General features: G+C 45.5%; 3 protein-coding genes across 4 annotated transcripts in view; 2 read left to right on the top strand and 1 right to left on the bottom strand.

The window, feature by feature from the left end:
- Positions 1 to 2,332, top strand: part of Fancd2 (FA complementation group D2) — a 64,015-nt gene extending 61,683 nt beyond the window's left edge. The window contains exon 44 of the mRNA XM_021165022.3: positions 1,348 to 2,332. Within this exon, the coding sequence (XP_021020681.1) occupies positions 1,348 to 1,419 (72 nt within the window). The 3' untranslated portion in view covers positions 1,420 to 2,332. The remainder of the gene's footprint in view (positions 1 to 1,347) is intronic.
- A 386-nt stretch (positions 2,333 to 2,718) lies between these two features.
- Positions 2,719 to 6,276, bottom strand: Fancd2os (FANCD2 opposite strand). Of its 2 annotated transcripts, XM_021165024.2 has the most exons (4): positions 6,223 to 6,276; positions 4,074 to 4,174; positions 2,902 to 3,480; positions 2,719 to 2,781 (listed from the first exon to the last, which is right to left on the bottom strand). In XM_021165024.2, exon 3 carries the CDS (start codon positions 3,470 to 3,472, stop codon positions 2,936 to 2,938), a length of 537 nt encoding a protein of 178 aa, XP_021020683.1. In that variant the 5' UTR covers positions 3,473 to 3,480; positions 4,074 to 4,174; positions 6,223 to 6,276; the 3' UTR covers positions 2,719 to 2,781; positions 2,902 to 2,935. The 2 variants fall into 2 exon arrangements, with proteins under 2 accessions (XP_021020683.1, XP_085696283.1); XM_085840157.1 differs by lacking the exons at positions 4,074 to 4,174; positions 6,223 to 6,276 and adding an exon at positions 6,016 to 6,216.
- Positions 6,277 to 9,835: 3,559 nt separating this feature from the next.
- Positions 9,836 to 21,127, top strand: Brk1 (BRICK1 subunit of SCAR/WAVE actin nucleating complex). The gene is made up of 3 exons (XM_021164808.3): positions 9,836 to 10,028; positions 20,193 to 20,275; positions 20,493 to 21,127. The coding sequence occupies exons 1-3, from the start codon at positions 9,911 to 9,913 to the stop codon at positions 20,517 to 20,519; spliced, it is 228 nt and encodes a 75-aa protein (XP_021020467.1). The 5' UTR covers positions 9,836 to 9,910; the 3' UTR covers positions 20,520 to 21,127.
- Positions 21,128 to 21,716: the final 589 nt, after the last annotated feature.

The raw sequence follows: 21,716 nt of genomic DNA, 5'->3' as shown, positions 1-21,716 counted from the left end.
GTGGACATAGGCTATTGCAGATTTAAAGTGAGCTACAGAAAATGTGTGCATCAGGTTTTGCATTAGTGTTGCATACCAGGCAGGTTAGCTAGAAGCTGTGCACAGAAAGACTGTGCATTCTGAAGTCTGCTCTAAGGCTCTATTTTAGTCCTATAATGGACCTCTTCTGCTTACTCTCATAGGGATCTGAGGTACTCAGTGTGCTATGCTTCCACTACATAATAATGTGTCCTAGTGGAGGAGCAAATCAGTTTCACGCTGGGCTCCTGTTGGTATACGCCAGGACTCGTGATAACCTTTGCTTCGTACACACAACACATATGCATATTGCCTGTCTACTCCTTTTATGTATGTATGCAGAATCTTGCTATGTAGCCAAGGCTGGCCTTGAACTCACAATCCTTCAGAGTTGTACCATATGAAGGCTTGCTCTATATATTGAATTGATAATGTGACTTTGTTTCTGTGGTCTGTGCCTGAAGAACTGCTAGAGAGCTTTGGTTTATTTAAAGATCATGCAGATTTGCTTCAGTTGTAAATAGTTCAGTATTAAAATTATCTTTGGGGCTGAATGTGGTGGTTTACACCTTTAATCACAGCACTAGAGAAGCAGAGGTAGATGGATCTTGGTGGGTTCAAGGCCATCCTGGCCTACTTAGCAAATTTTGAGTTAGATAGGATTACACAGTGAGACCCTGTTTCAACAAACAAAAACCTTTCTCCATGGCTTTGGGCTATAATTCATATCAGGAACTATGTAGTATGAGGGGACTAAGTATGTGTGGTGGCTCATGTCTATAGTCCCAGCACAAGGGAGGCAGAGGCAGGTGATCTCCTGACTATGAGACCAGTCAAGAGCCACATGAGAGCCCATCTCAAAAAATCAGATTTTAGCCAGGCACATATCTTTAATCCCAGCACTCGGGAGGCAGAGGCAGGCGGATTTCTGAGTTCAAGGCCAGCCTGGTCTACAAAGTGAGTTCCAGGACAGCCAAGGCTATACAGAGAAGAGAAACCCTGTCTGGAAAAAATAAATTAGATTTTAGATTTTAAAAGGGGGCTAAGTATGGTAGAATGTGCCTGTAATTCCAGCCCTTGGAGGCGCTAGAAGGTGGAGGTGGAGAAAGCTCACAAACTCAAGGTCCTTCCTGGCAACACAAGTGTAGGAGGCCTTGAGCTACGTGAGATCTTTTCTCAAAACAAAAATAAAACAGAAGGGGGACATCCGCTTTAGCTTAGAACATTTTAAACTTCACTGCTTGTAAGAACAAAAGTGGTATAGTGTACATCTGTGAGAACACTGTCTCAAGCACTGGCCTAAAGTGCCTTTTTCTTCCTTTCCCTTAGGATGGGGAAGATGAAGCAAGTGATGGACAGAAGGACCAGGACAGTGATGAAAGTGACGACAGCTCCAGTTAGAGCCGAGCGACATGGCTGCCCTGCTCACCTCTGGCAGACTCTCATCTCTTTGGGGTTTGAAGTCAGGTGTCTGTTTTTCTAGTCAGAAGCATCCTGTTTGTCCAACAAGAAGGGGTGTTTAATTCCCCAGTGGATTTCATAGGTTGTCTAACCTCCAGGTCCCTGGTTCAGGAGTCCAGTGTAGCATCCATCGTTGGCTTGAATGAACATGGCTGGGCTGCAGTGCAGTGCAGTGCAGGTGCCCTAGCTGAGCCTTGGGGTTTTGAAACTAAAATCTAGGCTTATAATAGTAAATAAATCTGTTTCAGAGTTTTGCCTCAGCTACCTTTTTCCTCACTTTAGATGTGATTATTCAAGGATTAGATAAGATTGAGTTGAGGTTTGTGCAATCGTTCAGGTGCCCTAAAGTGTGTTCCGTACTGTTATCTTCCTGGAGGAATGACTCAACCTTCTTATCAACGATCAGTGTTTGGTTTGGTCTGTGTCAGGGTCTCTTTACCTAGCCCTGCTGTTGTGGTATTAGATATGTTGACCAGGAGGGTCTTGAACATTACTCTTGAATTTTTAAACATTTTTGTACATATGTGTATGGGCATATATGTGCCACTGTGCATATGTGTAGGTCAGAGGACAGCTTATGGGAGTGAGCTCTCTCCTTCCACCATGTGGGTTCCAGGGTTCAAACTCTAGACCTTCACCTGCTCAGCCAGTTTAAAATGTTTTACCCTTTTAAAATGTTTGGTTATTAATATAAAAGGAAGGAAGACATCATCAAACATGTGCTGGCTTTATATGTATATATAGTATTTATTTCCACATGAATTTGAATTATGCCTATAATCTATTTGTAATAATCATACAAAATAATTGTAATTTATTAGAAATAGAACATCAGGAGCTAAAATAGGGGATTCTTCTGTCTTCTGCCAGGAAGCCCAGTCTCAGAGATGCTGCCAGGCTCTTCCTCGCTGCGCCATTAAGATTATTTAATTTTTGTTAATATTTTTACTCATACCAGTATTAAAGTTATGTTTTGTTGGGTTGTTGTTGTTGGTTTTTTGTTTTTGTTTTCCTTGTTCATGTTGGTTTGAGGAGGGAATGCTGTTTTTAAATCAGTCCTTAACCCATTTATAGATTTTCTTGACCCCTTCATCCTCTGGTACCCAGAGATCCATACCTGTCTTTTCTTGGCATCTCTTTCTTCACCAGTTCAGCATTTAAGGTGTGGTCACTAGGCTGGCTTATTTCTATGATAAGGTAATCATTTTCACACGTGCACATCAAAGTTAGGTTAACTTTGAAACGGCCATCCAGCTTTAGAGTAGAACTGCTCCTCCTCGCTCAGTATCGTTGGTCCTGTTTCTGAAGAGAAAGGGAGAAGGGGAGCTCCTGAATTGCCACAGCTTGACCTAAAGGCAAAAGATCTGGTGTGCTGTCAGCTTGGTTTATGTGGATAGGTCTGTGCGAGCTTTGGGTACATACCAGAGAACTGGTGTGGAGGTCCAGTGGGGACCCTTTACTTGGAGTGCTGCAAGGCGAAGGTGCACTTCTTGTAAGTCGCATACAGCAAGAGGATTGAGCGTAGCATCTGTTTGCACATGGTCACTGTCATTTGGACCTGAGGCTCCTTGAGCCCTGTAGGCCACTGGTGCTCCCTGCTGATTATTTTGCAGAAGGCTGACTTGTCTGAAACTCTGAAGGTTCCAGTCCACTTGGGTGGCTGGGCTGTGATGACCCTACCGAAAACAGAATCCACTCCACTGAGGCGGACTGGCTGCGGCTTCCTCACCACCCCTTTCTTGTTACTCACAGCTCGGAGCTCTGATGTGTGACAGGGTAACTTGGGGCTCTCTCCAGGTTCCACAAGTGGTCTGTCTAGGACAAGCGTGACTTCTTGAAGGCACAACTGCACTTCAAGATCAGAGGGGGTGTGGGGGAAGCAAGGAGAGGCCCTAAAAGGGTGTTTGGAGGAAGGGGTAGGTGTAGTGTGCCGCAGCCATTGGAAGCTCTCATCCAGTGGGGTCCATGGTGACCAGAGCTGGTAGCCTGCCATTGACAGTCCTAAAGGAAAGGAATCAGACATGGAATTTCCCTGCTGTGCTTTCAGGAAGGGGAGAGGCATGGCTGTGCAAATTCACAGCGGTCTCATTACTGACAACCTTAGTGGTTGTTGCACGGCAGATGCCAGTACCTGACGGGTCAGAAGGTCTATAAAGGGCAAGACACTGAGTTTGGCAACTAACTGCTGTGCATTCTAAAACTTCATTAAACCGTTCCCAGCCCCTGTAAGAAAATTATCCCATTCTACAGATGATATGAATTTGTCTGAAATGGAGTATCTTAATCAATGTCTTAGGGTGGAGGCTGGGGGTCGGTCGAAAGTGGCTGGACTTCATGATGAGACATTAGTTGAGGAGAAGAAAACCACCCTTGTTTTACAAGTATTTGTAATTGGTACTTCATCAGAGCTCTCAAAGTGTAACCCTTGAACTAGCAGTTTCAACATCATCATTAAGGATTTGATAAAAATGCAAGTTCTTGGGACCCCTTCTCAGACTTTCTGAATTAGAAATGCGAGGTGGGGTCCAGAAGTTTGAACATACACAAATCCCCCCAAAGGTTGTGTTACACCTTAAAGTTTGCAGACTACTTACAGTGTGACTTCTTAGTAACCTCCAGTTTTCACTATAGCTATGGAGACATCCAACATAAAACAGTGCCTGGATTGGTGGTTTATGCCTACTATATTCTTAACCTGAAAGGTAAAGGTAGGAGGATCATTACAAGCCGGAGGCAAGACTTTTACATAGTGAGCTCCAAGCCTGCCAGAACTGCATACATGGTGAGACCCAGCCCCCTAAACCTCCCACAAAGAGTACTGGAGAGCTGCACCGACAGTGAAGGATACTTGCTACTGTTTCAGGGGACCTGAATTTGGTTCCCATCTCCCATGTGGGGCGTCTTACATCTGTCTATTAACTACAGCTCCAGGCATCCAACAGGGGATTTTCTATCTTCTACCAGTACCTGAGCATACAGATATATACATATAATAAATAGGTCTCAGGCAAGCAGGTGATCTCTGAACTCAAGGACAGCCAGGGTTACATAAGGAGACCCTGTCCAAAACAAAACAGAACAAAAAACAAAGACTTAACAGCAGAAAAAAGGAAAAAAAAAAAAAAAAACCTCAAACAAAAATCTTACTGGAGCCTGGCGGTGGTGGCGCACGCCTTTAATCCCAGCACTCGGGAGGCAGAGGCAGGAAGATTTCTGAGTTCAAGGCCAGCCTGCTCTACAGAGTGAGTTCCAGGGCAGCCAGGGCTACACAGAGAAACCCTGTCTCGAAAAAAGGAAAAAAAAAAAATCTTACTGGCCCAAAAGTCTCTTGGCCCTAAAAGCATTCTCATGGAAGAGAACTCTAGAACGCTGGGCGACTTACACAGCCCCATGGAAGAGCTACATCTCATAGGCGAGAGAGTTTGAGGGTAACCTTTACAATTTATTCACTTACTCCCCCATATAAAGGTATGTATGTTTTTATATGTAAGATACCAACTGGATAATACCTTAAATTCTCCTTACATATTGGAAGCATATTTTAACTCAGTATCCAAGTAAAATTTTGATTTTCTGACGTTCTACTTCCAAGTTGACACGGTCTACTGAATTCAGGAGAAACAGAGGTTGGTTCGTTGGTTGGTTGGTTTGTTTTTAGCACCTTCCTCTTATGTGGAGGCCATTACAAGTGCCATTTCTGTATAAGTTGTATGCTCTGATCCATCTCACCCTTCTGCCCTCATCAAGTGTCCTTTTTTTCAGCTAAGTCTTTGTCCCCTCAGCAGCAACACAGACTGTCCAGTAGTTACTGTCACCAAAAGGCTGACACCTCCACAGTGAGACCCAACACACACACACGTAACTTTTCAAAATGAAAATGCCCTTTGACGAAGTTAATTTGCTGATTTCCTCCAGCAGATAGCGTTTCTCAGTCTATGCAGTCCTTTTGCAAGCTGCTATGTTTCATATATCTGGGCTGCCTTAGGGAGAGACACTGACACGAGTACAAGCTATCTATTCCAAACTGCTTATGAAAGGCATCCAGTGCTAGAGACCTTGAATGTAAAAGCACGTAGCCAATGCTGTCATCTCAGGCCTTGAGAGGCTAAAGCAGGATTGCTGAGTTCAGTAACTGCCTGGGTGGCGTAGGTTAAGACCTTGTCCAAAAAAATAAAAACCTAGAGGGAGTGTCGGCACCCTGCCATGGCAAAGTGGATGGAGAGTATAATATATATTTTTAAATCCATTTATAGATTCATCTTAAAAACAGCAAAAGAAAACAGCTTTGTCAAATGTCCAGCATAAACCAATAGGGATGGGAGGCTTTAGACTCCAGGCCTTTCCACCCCTTCACACAAGGTTTAAATCCTGCCCCAGTCCCCAGCATCACAGGGAGTAGGGGTAGGGGGTGAACAAGGGATTCTATACAAGCTACTGGTTATCCCCACACAGGGAACACTTGATCCCCCTATCCAAAAAGGCATCATTTTTATTGACACCTTCCTTCTAAGGAACCTGGATCCTTGATTTCCCCACCTGGGAAAGGGGGCGGCAGTGCCAAAGTGCAGCTGAAGTCCTCGTGAACTGTGAAAAGATTCTGAGAGGCTGAAGTGTTTGGAGAACAGGCTTTTTTCCCTGGAAGTCCCTCTCCCGGAGTGGGAGCCACACGGCCCTGGCCAAGGCCTGGGCGTCGGTTGGATCCCGGACCCGGACCCACCATCACTATCCGGGCCAGGGGCTCACCTACTAAACTCCACGCAGATTGCAGGCTCCAGGGTAGCTGCCGCTTTTTTTTTCTCCACTCGGCGCCTAGCAACCGCCTTTGTGACTCAGGATCCCAGAGGCAGGGGCTGGGCGGGGGAGGGCGTGAGGTGGGGGATATGGCTAGAGGCGCCCTTCTGATGCTAGACAGCTCCAGCCACACCTTCAGTTCCTCCCTGCCCCTGCTTTACACCTGTGTGCATTTGACAGGGGCATAGAGGACAACTCCCCTTCCCCCATGTCAAAGGCTGTGGTCCGGTTCCAAGACCTGTAGTTAGGTTAAGTTAACCTTTTTTCATTATACCCTGGCTCAAACTGTGCTCCAGTGTTTGGGAAGGTTTTATTACTGCACTGGAAGGACTCCAGTGCAAGAAAAGAGACGTATAAATGTTCACCTGTTAAGAAAAATAAGCCATGCGGTGGTGGTGCACGCCTTTAATCCCAGCATTTGGGAGGCAGAGGCAGGCAGATTTCTGAGTTTGAGGCCAGCCTGGTCTACAAAGTGAGTTCCAGGACAGCCAGGGCTATACAGAGAAACTCTATCCCAAAAAAACAACAACAACAACAAAAAAAAACTGTTGGACAAACTGGGAATTTTGGTGCACACTTGTAATGTCACCACTCATGAGACTAAGCAGGATGCCTGGCTCGAGGTTTAAGGCCAGCTGGGATACACGGAAAAGCACAATGGGCAAAACCCTGACCATAAGGATGAGGTAATGTTTGCTGAGGCTGAGGATGAAGGGTTGGGGTAAGGCAGAGATCTGGGTTTGGAAGACCTACAGAGCCTTCAGGTGTCTGTCCAGTGCTCACTGTGTATACATGTATATCCACTACAGTAAACAAAAAATAATTTGGAGGGGAATCAGAAGCCAGAGAGAGTAGAAAAGTATGATATTTGGAAGACAGGTGAGTGCTTTTGAACTTACAACTTTTCTCTGTCTGGGTTTTTTTTTTTTTTTTTGGTTTTTCGAGACAGGGTTTCTCTGTATAGCCCTGGCTGTCCTGGAGCTCACCTTGTAGACCAGGCTGGCCTCGAACTCAGAAATCCGCCTGCCTCTGCCTCCCGAGTGCTGGGATCAAAGGCGTGCGCCACCACGCCCGGCTTCTGTCTGTTTTTATTTTCCTCCTGATTAAGAGATGACTGCTATTTAAAAGGCAAATGAAACTGTAGTCACTGCACATCATTTCAAATATGGAAGTCCCCAAAGCCAAGGTCAGATGATTAGAATTATTGGATAAAGAGTTATTTGTGGGCTGGAGAGATGACTCAGCTGTTAAGAGCACTAACTGCTCTTCCAGAGGTCCTGAGTTCAATTCCCAGCAACCATATGGTGGCTCACAACCATCTGTAATGGGATCTGACGCCCTCTTCTGGTGTGTCTGAAGACAGCTATAATTTTACTCAAATACATTATATATATATGTATATATATATATATTTTTTTTTTAATTTAACTCAGGAAACTCAGGACCTTCAGAAGAGCAGTCAGTGCTCTTACCTGCTGAGCCATCTCGCCAGCCCCCCCCCCCTTTATTTAAAGAGGTATTCGTACTGTTGTGACAATCTGTCCACAGTCCTCTGTGCAATCTGCCCAGATCTGGGGGACATGTTTTGGGAAGCATGATTTTCTATTAGCACCACTGGGATCCAGCAGAGCCAGAGTCTCCTTACGTTACCCAATTGCAGGGAATACCTGAGCCAGCCTTCCTAGGAAGAAACACACACACACACACAAACACACACACACACTGCACAACAAAACACTGGCCCTGGTCCCAGAAAATGGCAAGAGCATGTGTAGGGAGAAAGAAGTCACACAGGGAACAAAAGCAGAAAGGCTGGGCTGGGCTGGGCTGGGCTGGGCTGGGCTGGGCTGGGCTGGGCTGGGCTGGGCTGGGTTCAGGCTTCTGGAACCTCTGGTTCTGGAAAACCAACTCCAGGAGCTGCCGTTCTGTTCTCAAGGTGCTACCCCAAAGAGATGCATAAGTTAAAGATGTAAAACTTTTATATCTTGGTACTGAGTGGTTGTGGGGCATGCCTTTAATCTCAGCACTCTAGAAGCAGAGGCAGGTGGATCTCTGAGTTGGAGGCCAGCCTGACCTACTGGTGCCATGATGTCTTAGGTTTCCATTGCTGTGAAGAGGCACCATGACCAAGGCAACTCTTACAAAGGCAAACATTTAATCAGGGCTGTCTTACAGTTTCAAAGGTTCAGTTCATATCAACATGGTGGTAAAGCATGGTATCCAGCAGGCCAACTTGGTGTTGGAGGAGCCAAGAGTTCTATATCTTGATCTGAAGGCAGTCAGGAGGAGGCTTTGATTCCACACTGGGTAGACTTGGAACACTAGGAAACCTCAAAGCCCTCCCACAATGACACACCCACTCCAACCAGGCCACACCTTCTAACAGAGCCCCTCCCCTATGGGCCAAGCATTCAAACTTTTATTCAGGCCAAACCTATTCACCACACATGGACTGACTTGACCATTGTTTGGACAAGCCTTCTTCTGCCTTAGTCTCTTGAGTGCTGAAATTATAAGCATGTACGACAATGTTCCTTTAACAATTTTTTTAAATGAAACGATTAGGTGAAAAGGTTGGAGATTATTTTTGCAGTTCTTGATAGAAATTGCATGAGTTTACACTGACTTACCATTTTACTTCAGCCGGTCCATCATTGAGTATTAGCATTAATAATGTATTTTGCAGCGGGACGTGGTGGTGCACACCTTTAATCCTAGCACTCGGGAGGCATAGGCAGGCGGATTTCTGAGTTCGAGGACAGTCTGGTCTACAAAGTGAGTTCCAGGACAGCCAGGACTACACAAAGAAACCCTGTTTCAAAAAACAAGAAAGAAAGAGAGAAAGAAAGAAAGAAAAAAAATGTATTTTGCTCATTTGGTAAATATGGAGATTCGGAGTTGGTGGGATGCCTTGAACAATAAAGACACTTGCCACTGAGCCTGATGACCTGATTTCAGTCCCACATGATGGAAGGTGAGGAACCCACTCCTGCAAGTTGTCCTGTAACTTCCGCCCGCGTGTTGTGCCACGTGAGCGCTCACACACACATAATAAGAATAAAATAATTTTAACCTGGCGGTGGTGGCCACACTTTTAATCTCAGCACTCAGAAAGGAAAGGCGGGCTGATCTCTGTGAGTTCGAGGCCAGCCTGGTCTAGAGGGAGTACAAGGACAGCCAAAACTATACAGAGAGACCCTGTCTCGAAAAACAACAACAACAAATTTTAAAAGAAAACGAGAATGAGCAGAGTTGTGACCCAAGCATGACAAGCATTTTGAATAAACGGGATATGTGGACTGTGCCCATCACAGCTAACAAGGTGCAAGAGAGCTTGGAGCAACCCTAGGCGGAGGTGGGAATGTGTGGGCGCCCCCTAACGACAAGATCCGCTAGTGGTCAGCGGGTGCTTGTAGCCAGGGACAGGGTAGCTCTTAGTCTTCACATCACGAGTGGAGGAATCTTGTTTACCCCAGCGTGGGATCCAAGCTAGAGCGCAGGGAGTTAGAGTGCGCACGCGCGCCGCTCTGCCAGCCCTTTCTGGGGCTCGAACACTCGGGTGAGGGCTGGCGGCGCAGGCGCGCTGGAGGCCTGTAGAGGTCGCGGCGCCTGCGCAGTCACTCTTCCTCAGGCGGCCGCCATGGCGGGACAAGAGGATCCGGTGCAGCGGGAGATTCACCAGGACTGGGCGAACCGGGAGTACATTGAGATCATCACCAGCAGCATCAAGAAAATCTCAGACTTTCTCAACTCTTTCGGTCAGCGGGCGAGCAGGGGAGGCTGGGAGGAGGGAGGCCTGGGAGGCGGCCGGCGGCGGGGAGGAGAGGCGCGCCGCCCCGGCTACTCGCTTCCTCTTTGGCTGCCCGCCGGCCCCAGTGCCCTCACCCCGAGCCTCACTAGGCCGTTTCCGAGGGTCTACCCTGCCCGTTGCCATGCCCCACTTGCGCTCGTCAGCACGCCCACTGCCCAGCCTCTTAGGCCCATCCATCATCCGCCCCGGTTTGCGCCGCGCTTCCGTGCCAGTCTTCACTTGGCAGGCAGTGCGCAGCCGTGTCACGGTCACGGTCGCGCTTACTGTTGAGAGACTCCTGCTCGTTGTCCATCTCCTTCAGGAAGAAGTCCGAACCCCCTTGATGTCATGCCTTCTATTGCTCCCGTTTAACCACTCCCGGCAGGTTCATTCGGCCCTGGCTCGATTTGGTGCTAGTGCTGAGGGTTGTAAGGGATGGGGCCCGCTCGGGCCTTGGGAATGGCTTTTCTAGCCCTGTATCTGCTTCATGGTAGGTGCTCTGGATGCTTCTGTCTGGTTCCTCGGATTTTACAGGGCAGATGGTTTCAGCAGAGTCCACTTTTCCAAAAAACTATTCCTAGGTGTGGCCGGCTGGTGACAGTCTTGATTTCTTTCTGCGTGCGTTCCTAGCCTTCTGGACTGAAAACCTGTCGCAGACTTCTTATGGTCTCTTGAAGGGTTCCTTCAGGGACTTTATTACACAATACAAGACGTGCAGATGGCATCCAGTGATCTTTTTCACTAGAGTGCTTTGGTTCTACTAATTAGCGACTTTCAGCATCTTGGGGAGAAAGTGCTGTATTTTGAAAAAAATTAAAGTGAATCGATTATTTTCTAACTAAAGACCCGATGAGTCCTAAGTAGTATAATAGAAGGTAGCCGAACAGTAGCTTCAATTACGGGGTGTAGTTCAGGGATTGGGCTCCTGAGTGGTAAGCACAAGACCCCACTTCTTAGAGTTTTAGAGTTTTCTTTCTCTCCTTTTTTTTGTGTTTTTGTTTTTTGTTTTTGTTTTTGTTTTTTTTTTTTTGGTTGGTTGGGTTTTTTGTTTGTTTGTTTGTTTTGTTTTTGTTTTTTGAGAAAAGAGAACAAAAAAGAAATTGGAAATGCATCATTAAGGGGCAGGGGATGCCCAGTCCGTAGAGTATTGGCCTAGCACCCACACACCATGCCTTTAATAGCAGCACTCAGGATGCAGAGGCAGGAGGACCAGGAGGAACTCAAAGTCATCTGCTTCATAGAGAGTTTTGAGTCCAGCCTGGTAGAGCAAAGCAAACATCAGCAGGCATAATTGGTTCTTACACAGGTCTGCTGGCAGTGAGGAACATGGTAACCCTTCCCTGTTATCTGTGGTGGCTCATACCTGTACTCTTAGCACTGGAGAGACAAGGGCTGGAGCGTGCTCTGCATTTGTGGCCAGCCTGGTCCTCAAAACAGCCACAGAAATGAGCCATTTTCTAGGGCTCGAGAGATTGCTCAGCTGTTCAAAGCAGTTCCAAAGAACCCAGGTACAAATCCCAGGACCCACGTTGCAGTTCACAGTGGTCCATAACTCTAGTCCCAGGGGATACGACACAGACACATGAAGGGAGACTAGCAATGTAGATAATAATACTAATCCATTTTCTGTATTTAGAGTTCTTTCAGGCTGTTGAGATGGCTTGGCAGCTAAAGGCCACCAACCTGAATACAATCCTCAGGATCCACAAGGTGAAAGGAGAGAACCAGCTGTCACAAGTTATCTTCTGACCCCACATAGTGCATGCCCACACCCACCTTCGAATACAATAGATAAGAGATCTTACTCTGTCCATCCATGCTCCATGTCCCCTGCTCCATTTTGCATTTTGGTTTTGAGTCTTGTAAAATGGTACAACTTATGGTTCTCCTTCCTCAACTTTTTTTTTCCCTTCCCCTCCTGAGATTATTACTGTCTGTCACTCTATGCTGGCCTGCAGCTCTACAGATCAGGATGTCCTCTGGTTTGTGATGGCCCTTTGGCTCTGCTTCCCAAGTGCTGGGATTCGAAGTGTCCTTACGCTCCCTCGAGCATTCTCTCTCTCCCCCACCCTTCTCTCTCTGCCGCCACCTTCCTTGCCCCCCCCGCCCCTCCCAATAAACCTCTTACATGTGGGGAAAAAGAAGTGTGCTTACAAAGTGTGTAGGATTCTGTATAATCTTACATGGATTTTCTTAACAGGGAACGGAGGTTAAAGATGCCAACTAATGAGAGGCCAGCATAAATGTACAGCTTCACACCCATAAGTTTCTGTGGAGGTTAGAGTAGAGAACTGTAGTCAGTAAAGAGTTCATGTGTCCCCAGAAGAATTTGATTTAAGGAGTATTAAAGGAATGTGATTCAGTGACGAAGGCAGGTATGTTTGCAGGCAGACCTGATGGCTTTAGATGACTTTTTACTGAATTAAAGCATTTTCCAGAACTGATCATTTGTCTTGCTACTCATACATAGTCTGGTTTTCCTGCGGAGCGTTTTGGTTTTGGCTCAGGATCTTGTGAGCACTCCAACAATTGCACTTGTTGAGTGTGTACCTTTTTTGTAAACTATTGCAGTGTTGGTTCACATAGTTGATTTCTCCTACTTTGCCAGAGAACTGAAATATTTCACTTTTTTCTTTTTTTTTTTAACTCTTGTAAAAAATGTTTTTAAAGATTTATTTATTTTATGTATATGAGTACACTGTAGCTGTACAGATGGTTGTAAGCTTTCATGTGGTTGTTGGGAATTGAATTTTAGGACCTCTGCTCGCTCTAGTCAGCCCCTCTCTGGCCCAAAGATTTATTTATTATTATAAATAAGTACACTGTAGCTGTTTTCAGACACCCAAGAAGAGGGTGTCAGATCTCATTATAGGTGGTTGTGAGCCACCATGTGGTTGCTGGGATTTGAACTCAGGACCTTTGGAAGAGCAGTCAGTGCTCTTACCCGCTGAGCCATTTCACCATCCCCCCACTCTTTTTTTCTTTAAACAACATTCTTTACTGAAAAACATCCCCTCAAGTAAGAATCGAACAAAAGAAATTAAACAAGCTTATGTGGTAGTTTATACCTGTGATCCTACCTTGCTGAGGCAAGAGACTTGCCATGAGTTAAGGCCAGTCTAGCTAAAGAATAAGACCCTGTCTCAGAAAAAAACCAAAAACCTAAAGTGTTTGTGCTGGGTGGGGCCAGGATAGACTCTGATAGGATCCTAAGTCTGAGACTTTGGCCTAGGTGGGAGAGACAGTGGGAAGAAGCTGGAGACATCACTTCACAAAGAATATTCTAGCAAGCAAAATTACAAGACTTCATTTGTCTGGTAGCAGCTAATATCAGAGATGGCATTTCAGTTGGCAAAGCACCAAAAATCCTGTTAATGTAACATCTCACTGTTCCAAATCTGGGTCTTAGTAACAGCAACTTCATTCTGACTGAATTGCATCAGGAAGCTGTTCCCTCAGATGGTTGCCTAACTGCCAGAGAACAATCAAAATCTGAAGGGTTCTAGGTTTGTTTCTATTTTTTGAGGTCAGGACTTGCTATATAGGTTTGGCTGACCAGGAACTCACAATCTGTACACCAGGGTTGCCTTAAACTGAGGAACACATCAGGTTGGTTTGTTGATAAATGCTACTCAATCTGTACTACCAACCTGTACTAATAAGCACTATTTTAGTTTTGCATTGTGGTTTCTCTGTGCCACAAGTTGGCCGCTAACTCCTGGCCTGGCTCAAGTCCTGCGTCATCTATGTCACAGACTATAGGCCTGTGTCTTTATACAGACCTGGCTACATTAAACTTTAGTCCACATATATTTTACCTTTGATATGTACAGCCTAGAAAGTATGTCTTATTACTGACAAAATTTGTCAGACAGGGTCTCAATTTTCCAGGATGATGGAGAGCTTTGAATCTTCCTTTGAGGGCTACATAATAGGTATTATCATACCTGTTTCATAATTCTGAATCTCTTAGGAGTTCCCTTTACTTTCTCCTCTTCCTCATCTTTCTATCCTCACTCCTCTTTCTCCTCTCCTTCCTTCATCCTGTCCTCTTGTGTGTGTGTGTTTTAACATAGGGTGCCATGGTGTGGCCAGGCTGGCCAAGGGCATTGCACATGGCCTCGACCTTGCCTTCCTCCATCAGCTCTGCTGACTAGGTCGCAGACTTTGCACATGACTCTGCTTAGTTTATTACCTTCTTGTTTGTTTTTGTTCTGGGGGTGGGGTTTGAGACAAGGTCTCCATATCTGTTAGTAAGCTTTCCCATTCCTTGGATAATTACATAATTGCTGAGGGACCGTCCATCTGAAAGCTGCTGTTAGGGTTTTGGGAGGTGGGGGTTGAGACAAGGTTTTGCTGTGAGACCTTTTGATACAAGGCTGGCTTTGAACGGCGTCAAGCTTGCTATGTAGGCTGGTCTGGCCCTCTGCCTCCTGAGCTCTGGCATTAAAGTCTTGCACCATTGCGTCCTGCTCTTTTTATTTTTTTCCTCCTCTTTTTGAGAAAACGTGTCACCTTGTTGCTTAGGGTTAGGCTCTCCAACTTGAAGGATCGCACGATTCGTCCAGCTCAGCCTTCCAACATTTCTCTACATATTTTTACACCATCTGACACAGCTGGGTTACAACATGCATGCTGAATTTGTTAATTAAGTATAAAAATAGAGTTTAAAATAACACCTCTTCCTTTAAACTTCTTTGCACACATTAGCTTCAGAATCAGGGCAGAGTCTAAAAGTGCAGACCAGTAAATAGTCTGTGATAATGTTTTTTTGAAAGTTCACCCAACCCACAATACAGAGCAGTGTTAGGTATGACTGTGTGTCATCGTCTGTGTGGTTCAGGCAGTTGTCTGACACTGACCTGGAACCACAGATTGTAACTGTCCTCTCACGTGCTGGGATTGCAAGAGTAGAAGTTGTTCAGACAGCTATTAGCATCTAGAAAGACTACACTCTCCCTTTAGAGAATCTGCTTACAAACCCTGAGTCAGGGTCGGGATTTGGATTTGCTGTAATTTTCAAAGAACTCCAAATACCTCTTCAAACTCAGCTATAGAATCTTTGTACCTCTGAGTTAGATATTCATAAATAGTACAAACCTCATAGGTACATACCAGAACTTAGGGTGCACCCTAAGTGTACACCCTTAGGGTTCACCCAATTGCATTAACCCTTGCAATTCTTACTAAGTCATCCATGCCACACCACCACACTAGTTTCTCCTTAGGACTCAGGGCTTCTCAGCCTAATGATGTCTCTGTGAGTTCATGTATCATGCATGATTGTCAACCAGGAACTTGCCTAAAGGCTCAGCTAACAGTTAAATTGCTTTAGCTTTTAATTGTGTATCATAATGAGGTTCTACCTTCTAATTCTTTATTAATTTCAACTATTTCAAAAACCACCTAGTAATGACTCCAGTCAATGACATAGGTCTTTAATATCTTCAGGGAAAAAAGCAGCCATGTAGTCCATTTCTTGTTGCTCCTAAAGAATTAGAATCCTGCTCATTTCCTCAATCTAGGATGCAGCAGAAAACCCCAAATCAATTTTGTCTTCTGTAACATGTGATTCGTACACATGTGATACAGACATCTCAGCGGAGTCTTCTTCTCCCTTGTAACGCAGGAAAAGGAACATTTCTCCTTTGCAGATCTCCGCCTTTTCCCTACCAAGATGCATCCAGGAACTAAAACTTGACTTCAGAAACAAGCCAAAAGCTTGACAGTCACCTGCAGTCCTAGAACTCAGAAGGCTGAGATAAGATGTGAGTTCCAGAGCTGGGCGTGGTGGCGCACGCCTTTAATCCAGCACTCAGGAGGCAGAGGCAGGCGGATTTCTGAGTTCGAGGCCACCTGGTCTACAGAGTGAGTTTCAGGACAACCAGGGATACACAGAGAAACCCTGTCTCGAAAAAACAGGAAAAAAAAAAAAGGAAAAGAAAAGAAAAAAAAGATGTGAGTTCTAGTCTAGCCTGAACTACATAAGGAACCATTGTATGGAAATAGACTAGACACCCTCACACCCCCCACCAAATAAGCCCAGAAGATATAGCTAGTACTAATTTTGGTTGTGATAAGGTAGTATATGAAATAATTCAGAGAAAGAAAGCCAAGTGTAGTGAAACATTGCAGTAATCCTGCTCTTGGGAAGCAACAGGTAGGACTGTTAAGTTTTAGTCTCAGGCAAGGCCAGGCTATGTAGAGAAGATCTTACCTAAAAAATAAATATAGGCGCTGGAGAGACCACTCAGCGGTTAAGAGCACTGACTGCTCTTCCAGAGGTCCTGAGTTAAATTTCCAGCAACCACATAGTGGCTCACAACCATCAGTAATGGGATCCGATGCCATTTTTTGGTGTGTCTGAGGACAGCGACAGTGTGCTCATATACATAAAATTAAATCTTTAAAAAATAATAATGTAGAGAGGGACTCATGTTAATATTGTTGGCAGTAATGCTGTGGCTGTACAAGCAAGCACCCTGATTAGACCTGCTTTTATTGAGTGCTGACACAGTGCGCTTTAATGTAGGGTCCAGAGTTGCCCAGTGCTGGATGCTCTCCTGTTGCTTCTATTATAGCAGGTTCTGGTGTGGCCTTAAGCATGTGAGGTGGCATTCTACCCTTGGGCTACACCTGGCCTATGACCCAAACATATTTAACTTAGACACAGTCTGGAGCCTGGGTCTAGAGTTGGGCATTTTTGTCTTCCTCAGCAGTGTTAATCCTTAAAGCCAGTTCCAGAGTACATTCTAGGGTTCTGATTGATTTACAGGTGGACAGGTAGAGCAGCACAGCTCTCTAAGAAAGAGCCCTCCCTGGTTCTCTCTTCGGTGGTTTCTGGGTTCCTGAGAAATACAACTGTTAGAGATTGATTGCTTTTGAGCTTGGAAACATCCTAGTAAATGAACTCTGGGCATGTTGACTACTCCTGACAGAAGTGACAGTGCTGAGCCAGTGAGATGGCTCAGTGGGTCCCTGCTGTTAAGCCTGTTGACCTGAGTTCAGTCTCTGGGATCTACATGGCTAAAGGAAAGAACCACTCCCAGAAGTTACATTTGACTTGCACATGTGTGCCAGGGCATGTGTCTACACATACACAAAAATGTAAAATTAAAAAGTCAGGTAGTGTGTTTCTAAAGTAAGGTTGCTAGGGTGCTCATCGTAAGTCAGACTTGGAAACTAGAGGAGGCAGCAATAGCAGACAGTAAGATTTAAAAAGAAGGGCCCAGCATTATGTTGTATACCTACAGATGGATGAATGTATGGCATGTTAATTACATATCAGTGTCAGTGAAACTAAGTTTGAAAAGCTAATGAGAATGTCTTTGTGTGTGTCTGTCTGTGTGTGTGTGTGTGTGTGTGTGTATCATGCACAAGAGAATCATAGCTCTTCCATCTTACTCACTGAGGCAGGTCTCTCCGTCAAACCCAAAGCACAGTGAAGTCTAGTCTTTGTAGCTTCCTTGCTGGAGGATCCCACCTCAGCCTTTGGAGGCTGGAATTGCAGGCAGACAGCCCTGCTCACCCAGTGTTTACAGAGCTGCTGGATGTCTGAACTCCTGCCCTTAGGCAGGTGCTTTAACCACTGAGGCGTCTGCTCAGCCCAGCCCAGGCCCCCACTGACAGCCAGAGACCCAAGTAACTTAAGAAGGAGAAGTTCAGCCTTAGGAATTCAGATATATTCAGGCCAAAAAAAAAAAAAAAAAAAAAAAGACTTGCATTTTCCTGGTAAGGCCTCTCAGAGGCAGAATTTTAGCCAAGTTTTGGTGCCAAAGAATGATTAGATAAGCAAGATGATGAGAGTTGAGGCTGGATCAGAGTGTAGGACGAGTTGTCAAAGTGGCTGAGAAGAGATGAAAAGGAAAGTTGTTAGCTTGCTCTTGACTCACCCTGTGGGAGGTGGTTCAGAGTGAGCTCGAGCTATTTTAGACCCAAGGGATAAAGGTTACTGAGATAGAAGCGTGGGTTGGAGGAGGTGGTAGGGAGTAGCCATCATTCGTCTCCTTTTCCGTTGCTGAGGACAGCTGAGAGGAAAAAGGGTCTCATGGTTTCAGGTAAAGGAGGCAGAAGAGGAAAAGTATTTTAAGAGAGTCTAGATTGCATTCTGGAGGAGGTACTGAAAGATTGGAAAAAGCAGAGCAAAGAATCAAGGCTGCTTTTCACAGATAGAATCTTGGTTCTATCATGTGCTTGATACTGATTGGATTGTCTCTAGTTCAAAAAGGTCTCTATGGGTATCTTTGAAGCAGTCTTCCAGTGGTAGTAACTGATTAGCTTCCAAGAGCTCAAATGATGAGACAATGTTACTTTTCATTACTGTGATAAAACACTGACCAGCCTGGTCTCCAGAGTGAGTTCCAGGACAGCCAGGGCTACACAGAGAAACCTTGTCTCGAAAAACCAAACCAACCAAACAAAAAGCATTTCATTTGGAGCTCATTCGGGGCTCATGGTTCCAAAGGATTAGAGTCCGGGACCATTATGGTGGGGAGCATGGTGGCAGGCAGGCATGGCCCTGGAGCAGTAGGTGAGAGCTTACATCTTTTTTTTGTTTTGTTTTGTTTTGTTTTTTTGTTTTTTTCCGAGACAGGGTTTCTCTGTGTAGCCCTTTGGATTACATGGCTCTTCCTCACAACTTGGTGAGCCTATGTCTCTCTTGGGTTATTTCTGCTCCATCTGCAGCTCTCCCTAGCAGATATCCCACAGCTCTAGCACAGTGGGATCGACAGTGTGATCCAGGCTCCACTTTCACTGTTCACACAGTGGCAGCTCTGGGCTACGCAGACCCCCTACCTCACACCTGACCTCAGCAGCTATCAACCCCGGAGGAAGATTTCCACAACCCATTTTCTTATATATCCCTCATGATTCTATAGCCAGAACCACAAGACCAATACTGCCAAGTTATGCTGCCTGTTGGGGGTGGAGCCTAGTCCCTACATTTTTATAAACTTTGATCTGTTACTGCCTTTTAGGAACAGAAAATTTCTTATGTCTTTTTCTTCCATAAATTGCAGGATTAGCTCAGGTGGGGTCTTGCCCTGAGGGTACTCATCCCCTTATTCCACTTCTCGTCAGTCTTCTTATTTCTTTCAGCACAAGCCTTGGCTCCAATGTTGAATTTTCCAGCGATCTTTTTCTCCTCCAATTGTGTATTTTGTATTTCTTCTTGCCCTACTTGCTCTATTTCATTGTAGACCTGCAAAAAAGAATTTACTAATCATCTAACCACAGATTTGCTGCCTTGAAATTTCCTCTGCCAAAGAATACAGCTGAGAGGTTACAACTTGATCTATGAGCATGTGGCATAAAGACAGACAGACAGACAGACACTAAAAGTAGTGTGGGCGTTTGACACCCTTCTCTGGAGCTCCTCTTCCTCCCTTCCTTGCCTTAATTTCTGCTGTAACCCTCAGGACTCTACCTCACTGCTACAGTGCTGGGCATTGAACTTGGAGTCCTCTAGGACAAGCCTCTGCTGATCTGTAACCCTAGCCTAAAACCATACTCAGGTTTTGAGTTTTGATCTCTTCCAGAGCTATCGACATGTGTGGTGCTTTTGATGCCAGGGAACAGAGGAACACAGCTCCCACTCAGCCCTGTGGGCTCAGGAAACAGCTGGTGCTCCTCAGTGTAGTGCAGTTAGTGCGTCTCCCTAGTTTAATTTCCAGGGGGGTTATAGGAACTTGTCCTAGAGGACTCCAAGTTCAAGTTGAAGAGCTTCTGTATTTCTTTTCTCATTAGGTCCCTTCTCTTGAAACTCTTAGTTTGCTGCTTAACAAGGCTATCTGCACATCTTTTACATATTAGTTGTATGTTACTGCTATAACATTTTTTATAAATTTAGCAACTTTTTTAAGGTTCATAAATTTAGCTTGAGACAGGGGGATCACTGCAAGTTCAGGACTAGTCTTGGCTACAAGACATAGATCTCCCTCTGTGGTGATTCTTCTCTGCCTGCCACCCTGGGGTTCCACAGCATCTGAGTAGTTGAATCCTTAAATGCTTCTTACCATACCCCAGTCCCCACATGTTCTTGGAACAATGTTTCATCTTCAGCCCAGAGGGTTTGTGTGGGTGTGGGTGTTTGGAGTGACATTAATCCTGAATATTAGTCTCCTTTTACCAGATATGTCTTGTCGTTCAAGACTCGCAACACTAAATGAGAAATTGACAGCCCTTGAACGGAGAATAGAGTACATTGAAGCGAGGGTGAGTATGGTCCCAGGCTACCCCAGAGGGAATACACATGTCTGTGTAGAACCGCCTTGCAGAGGCTAAGTGCTCTGCCTCTGCCTCGATGTAGCTGTCTGGGAATCTGAAGCTGCCTTTGCTACCATTTCTCACTGTGCAGGATCCAAAATAGGATTTTTTTAAAATGGCTTTAGTCCCTTTGCATTTTATCTGAATGTCAGTCTTTCCTTCGCAGGTGACAAAGGGTGAGACTCTGACCTAGAAGTGTGCTGCGCTGCTGCTGGGAAGTTGCTGTACAGAACACTGGCCGTGTGGGAAAGGCCCAGCAGCCTCCTGCTCCTCCTCTCTCCTTACAGAGCAACAGGGCTTTTTCTTGTTTTTCTTTTTTCAAAAGTGGCCTTTGGGCTCTGCTGTGTGCCCTGGGGTGTGACGTGGCATGGGGGAGCAAGCAGTCCAGGGGACCTCTTGGAAACAGCATTAGGCTTTTTCCCTTTTCAGTAACATTGTTCGGAACTACTTGTCAATGTGTTTGAGGTGTTGAGAGGCAAAGGCTGGGACTCTAAGGTCCTCCCCACCTCTCAAACTCTTTCTCTCAGACTTTCCCTACAGCTCCCATGGCCTCTACACTGATTTCTGTCAACAGTCGGCCTTCTCTCCACCTGTGAGAGGTGGGGGCAGTCCTGGCTGAGACTTGTGCCCTGCAGTGTGGTTGCCAGAAAATGTTGTTGCTAACCCACCAGTTTCTTGTTCTGGGAGGTCAAAGCCAGGCCCCCAGTTGGCTTGAAGGGACATTTTCAGTTTTCTTTGTGTCACTTGGGGTATCGGTGGCTCTCATGCTTCCCTAATAAACTCAACTTTGTCTGACTGCTATGACTGTGGTGGCAAGAGTGGCTGGAGAGGGTCTCCTTGTTGAGAGTCTGATGGGCAAGAGAGCTCTCCAGCAGAAGAAACCTGCTGCCCTAGCTGGTTCAAAGCCTAGGCAGCTCTCCAGTCAGTGTTCCTGTCTGGACACTTGAACTAGTTCAGTCTGGAATTACTTGGTCTTTCAGCAGATAACTACCAAGGACTTTTACTATATAGGTGTGTTAGACTCCAATAAAAGACACAGTATTGAATCAGACCTGATGTTTATGATCTGTTGAAGTCCTAGCATCTTTCCAGTTTAACTGTACCCAGGGTAGGTTACTAGTTTTATAAGGTAAACATCCTGTGACTGTAAATATGGAGGTTTGTGAGATGGTCTAACAAGTAGGGTGCTTGCCTCAAAACTGGAGCCCTGAGTTCTGTCTCTGGGACCAACATGGTGGAAGGAAAGAACCTATTCTTGGAGGTTGTCCTCTGATCTCTATGGGCATGCTGTGGCTTCCTGTACGAGTGTACACATGCACAAAATGTAAAAACCAATTTTCTCAAGCAAATACTGCAGTTTATACAGAAGAATCAAAGACTTACTGTGTTT

The sequence above is a fragment of the Mus caroli genome, unplaced genomic scaffold (assembly GCF_978045245.1).
Source record: "Mus caroli unplaced genomic scaffold, Mus_caroli_1 scaffold_7, whole genome shotgun sequence".
Classification (NCBI taxonomy): Eukaryota; Metazoa; Chordata; class Mammalia; order Rodentia; family Muridae; genus Mus; species Mus caroli.
This window is presented reverse-complemented; position numbering and strand designations above follow the sequence as displayed.

Coding starts and splice junctions, on each gene's coding strand:
- Fancd2os (XM_085840157.1), bottom strand. CDS start 6,199: ATGGTGGGTCCGGGTCCGGGATCCAACCGACGCCCAGGCCTTGGCCAG. Junction 3,481..6,015: donor ACTGCCGCCCCCTTTCCCAG/GTGGGGAAATCA, acceptor CCTTTCCTTTAG/GACTGTCAATGGCAGGCTAC.
- Brk1 (XM_021164808.3), top strand. CDS start 9,911: ATGGCGGGACAAGAGGATCCGGTGCAGCGGGAGATTCACCAGGACTGG. Junction 10,029..20,192: donor AGACTTTCTCAACTCTTTCG/GTCAGCGGGCGA, acceptor TCCTTTTACCAG/ATATGTCTTGTCGTTCAAGA. Junction 20,276..20,492: donor TAGAGTACATTGAAGCGAGG/GTGAGTATGGTC, acceptor TTTCCTTCGCAG/GTGACAAAGGGTGAGACTCT.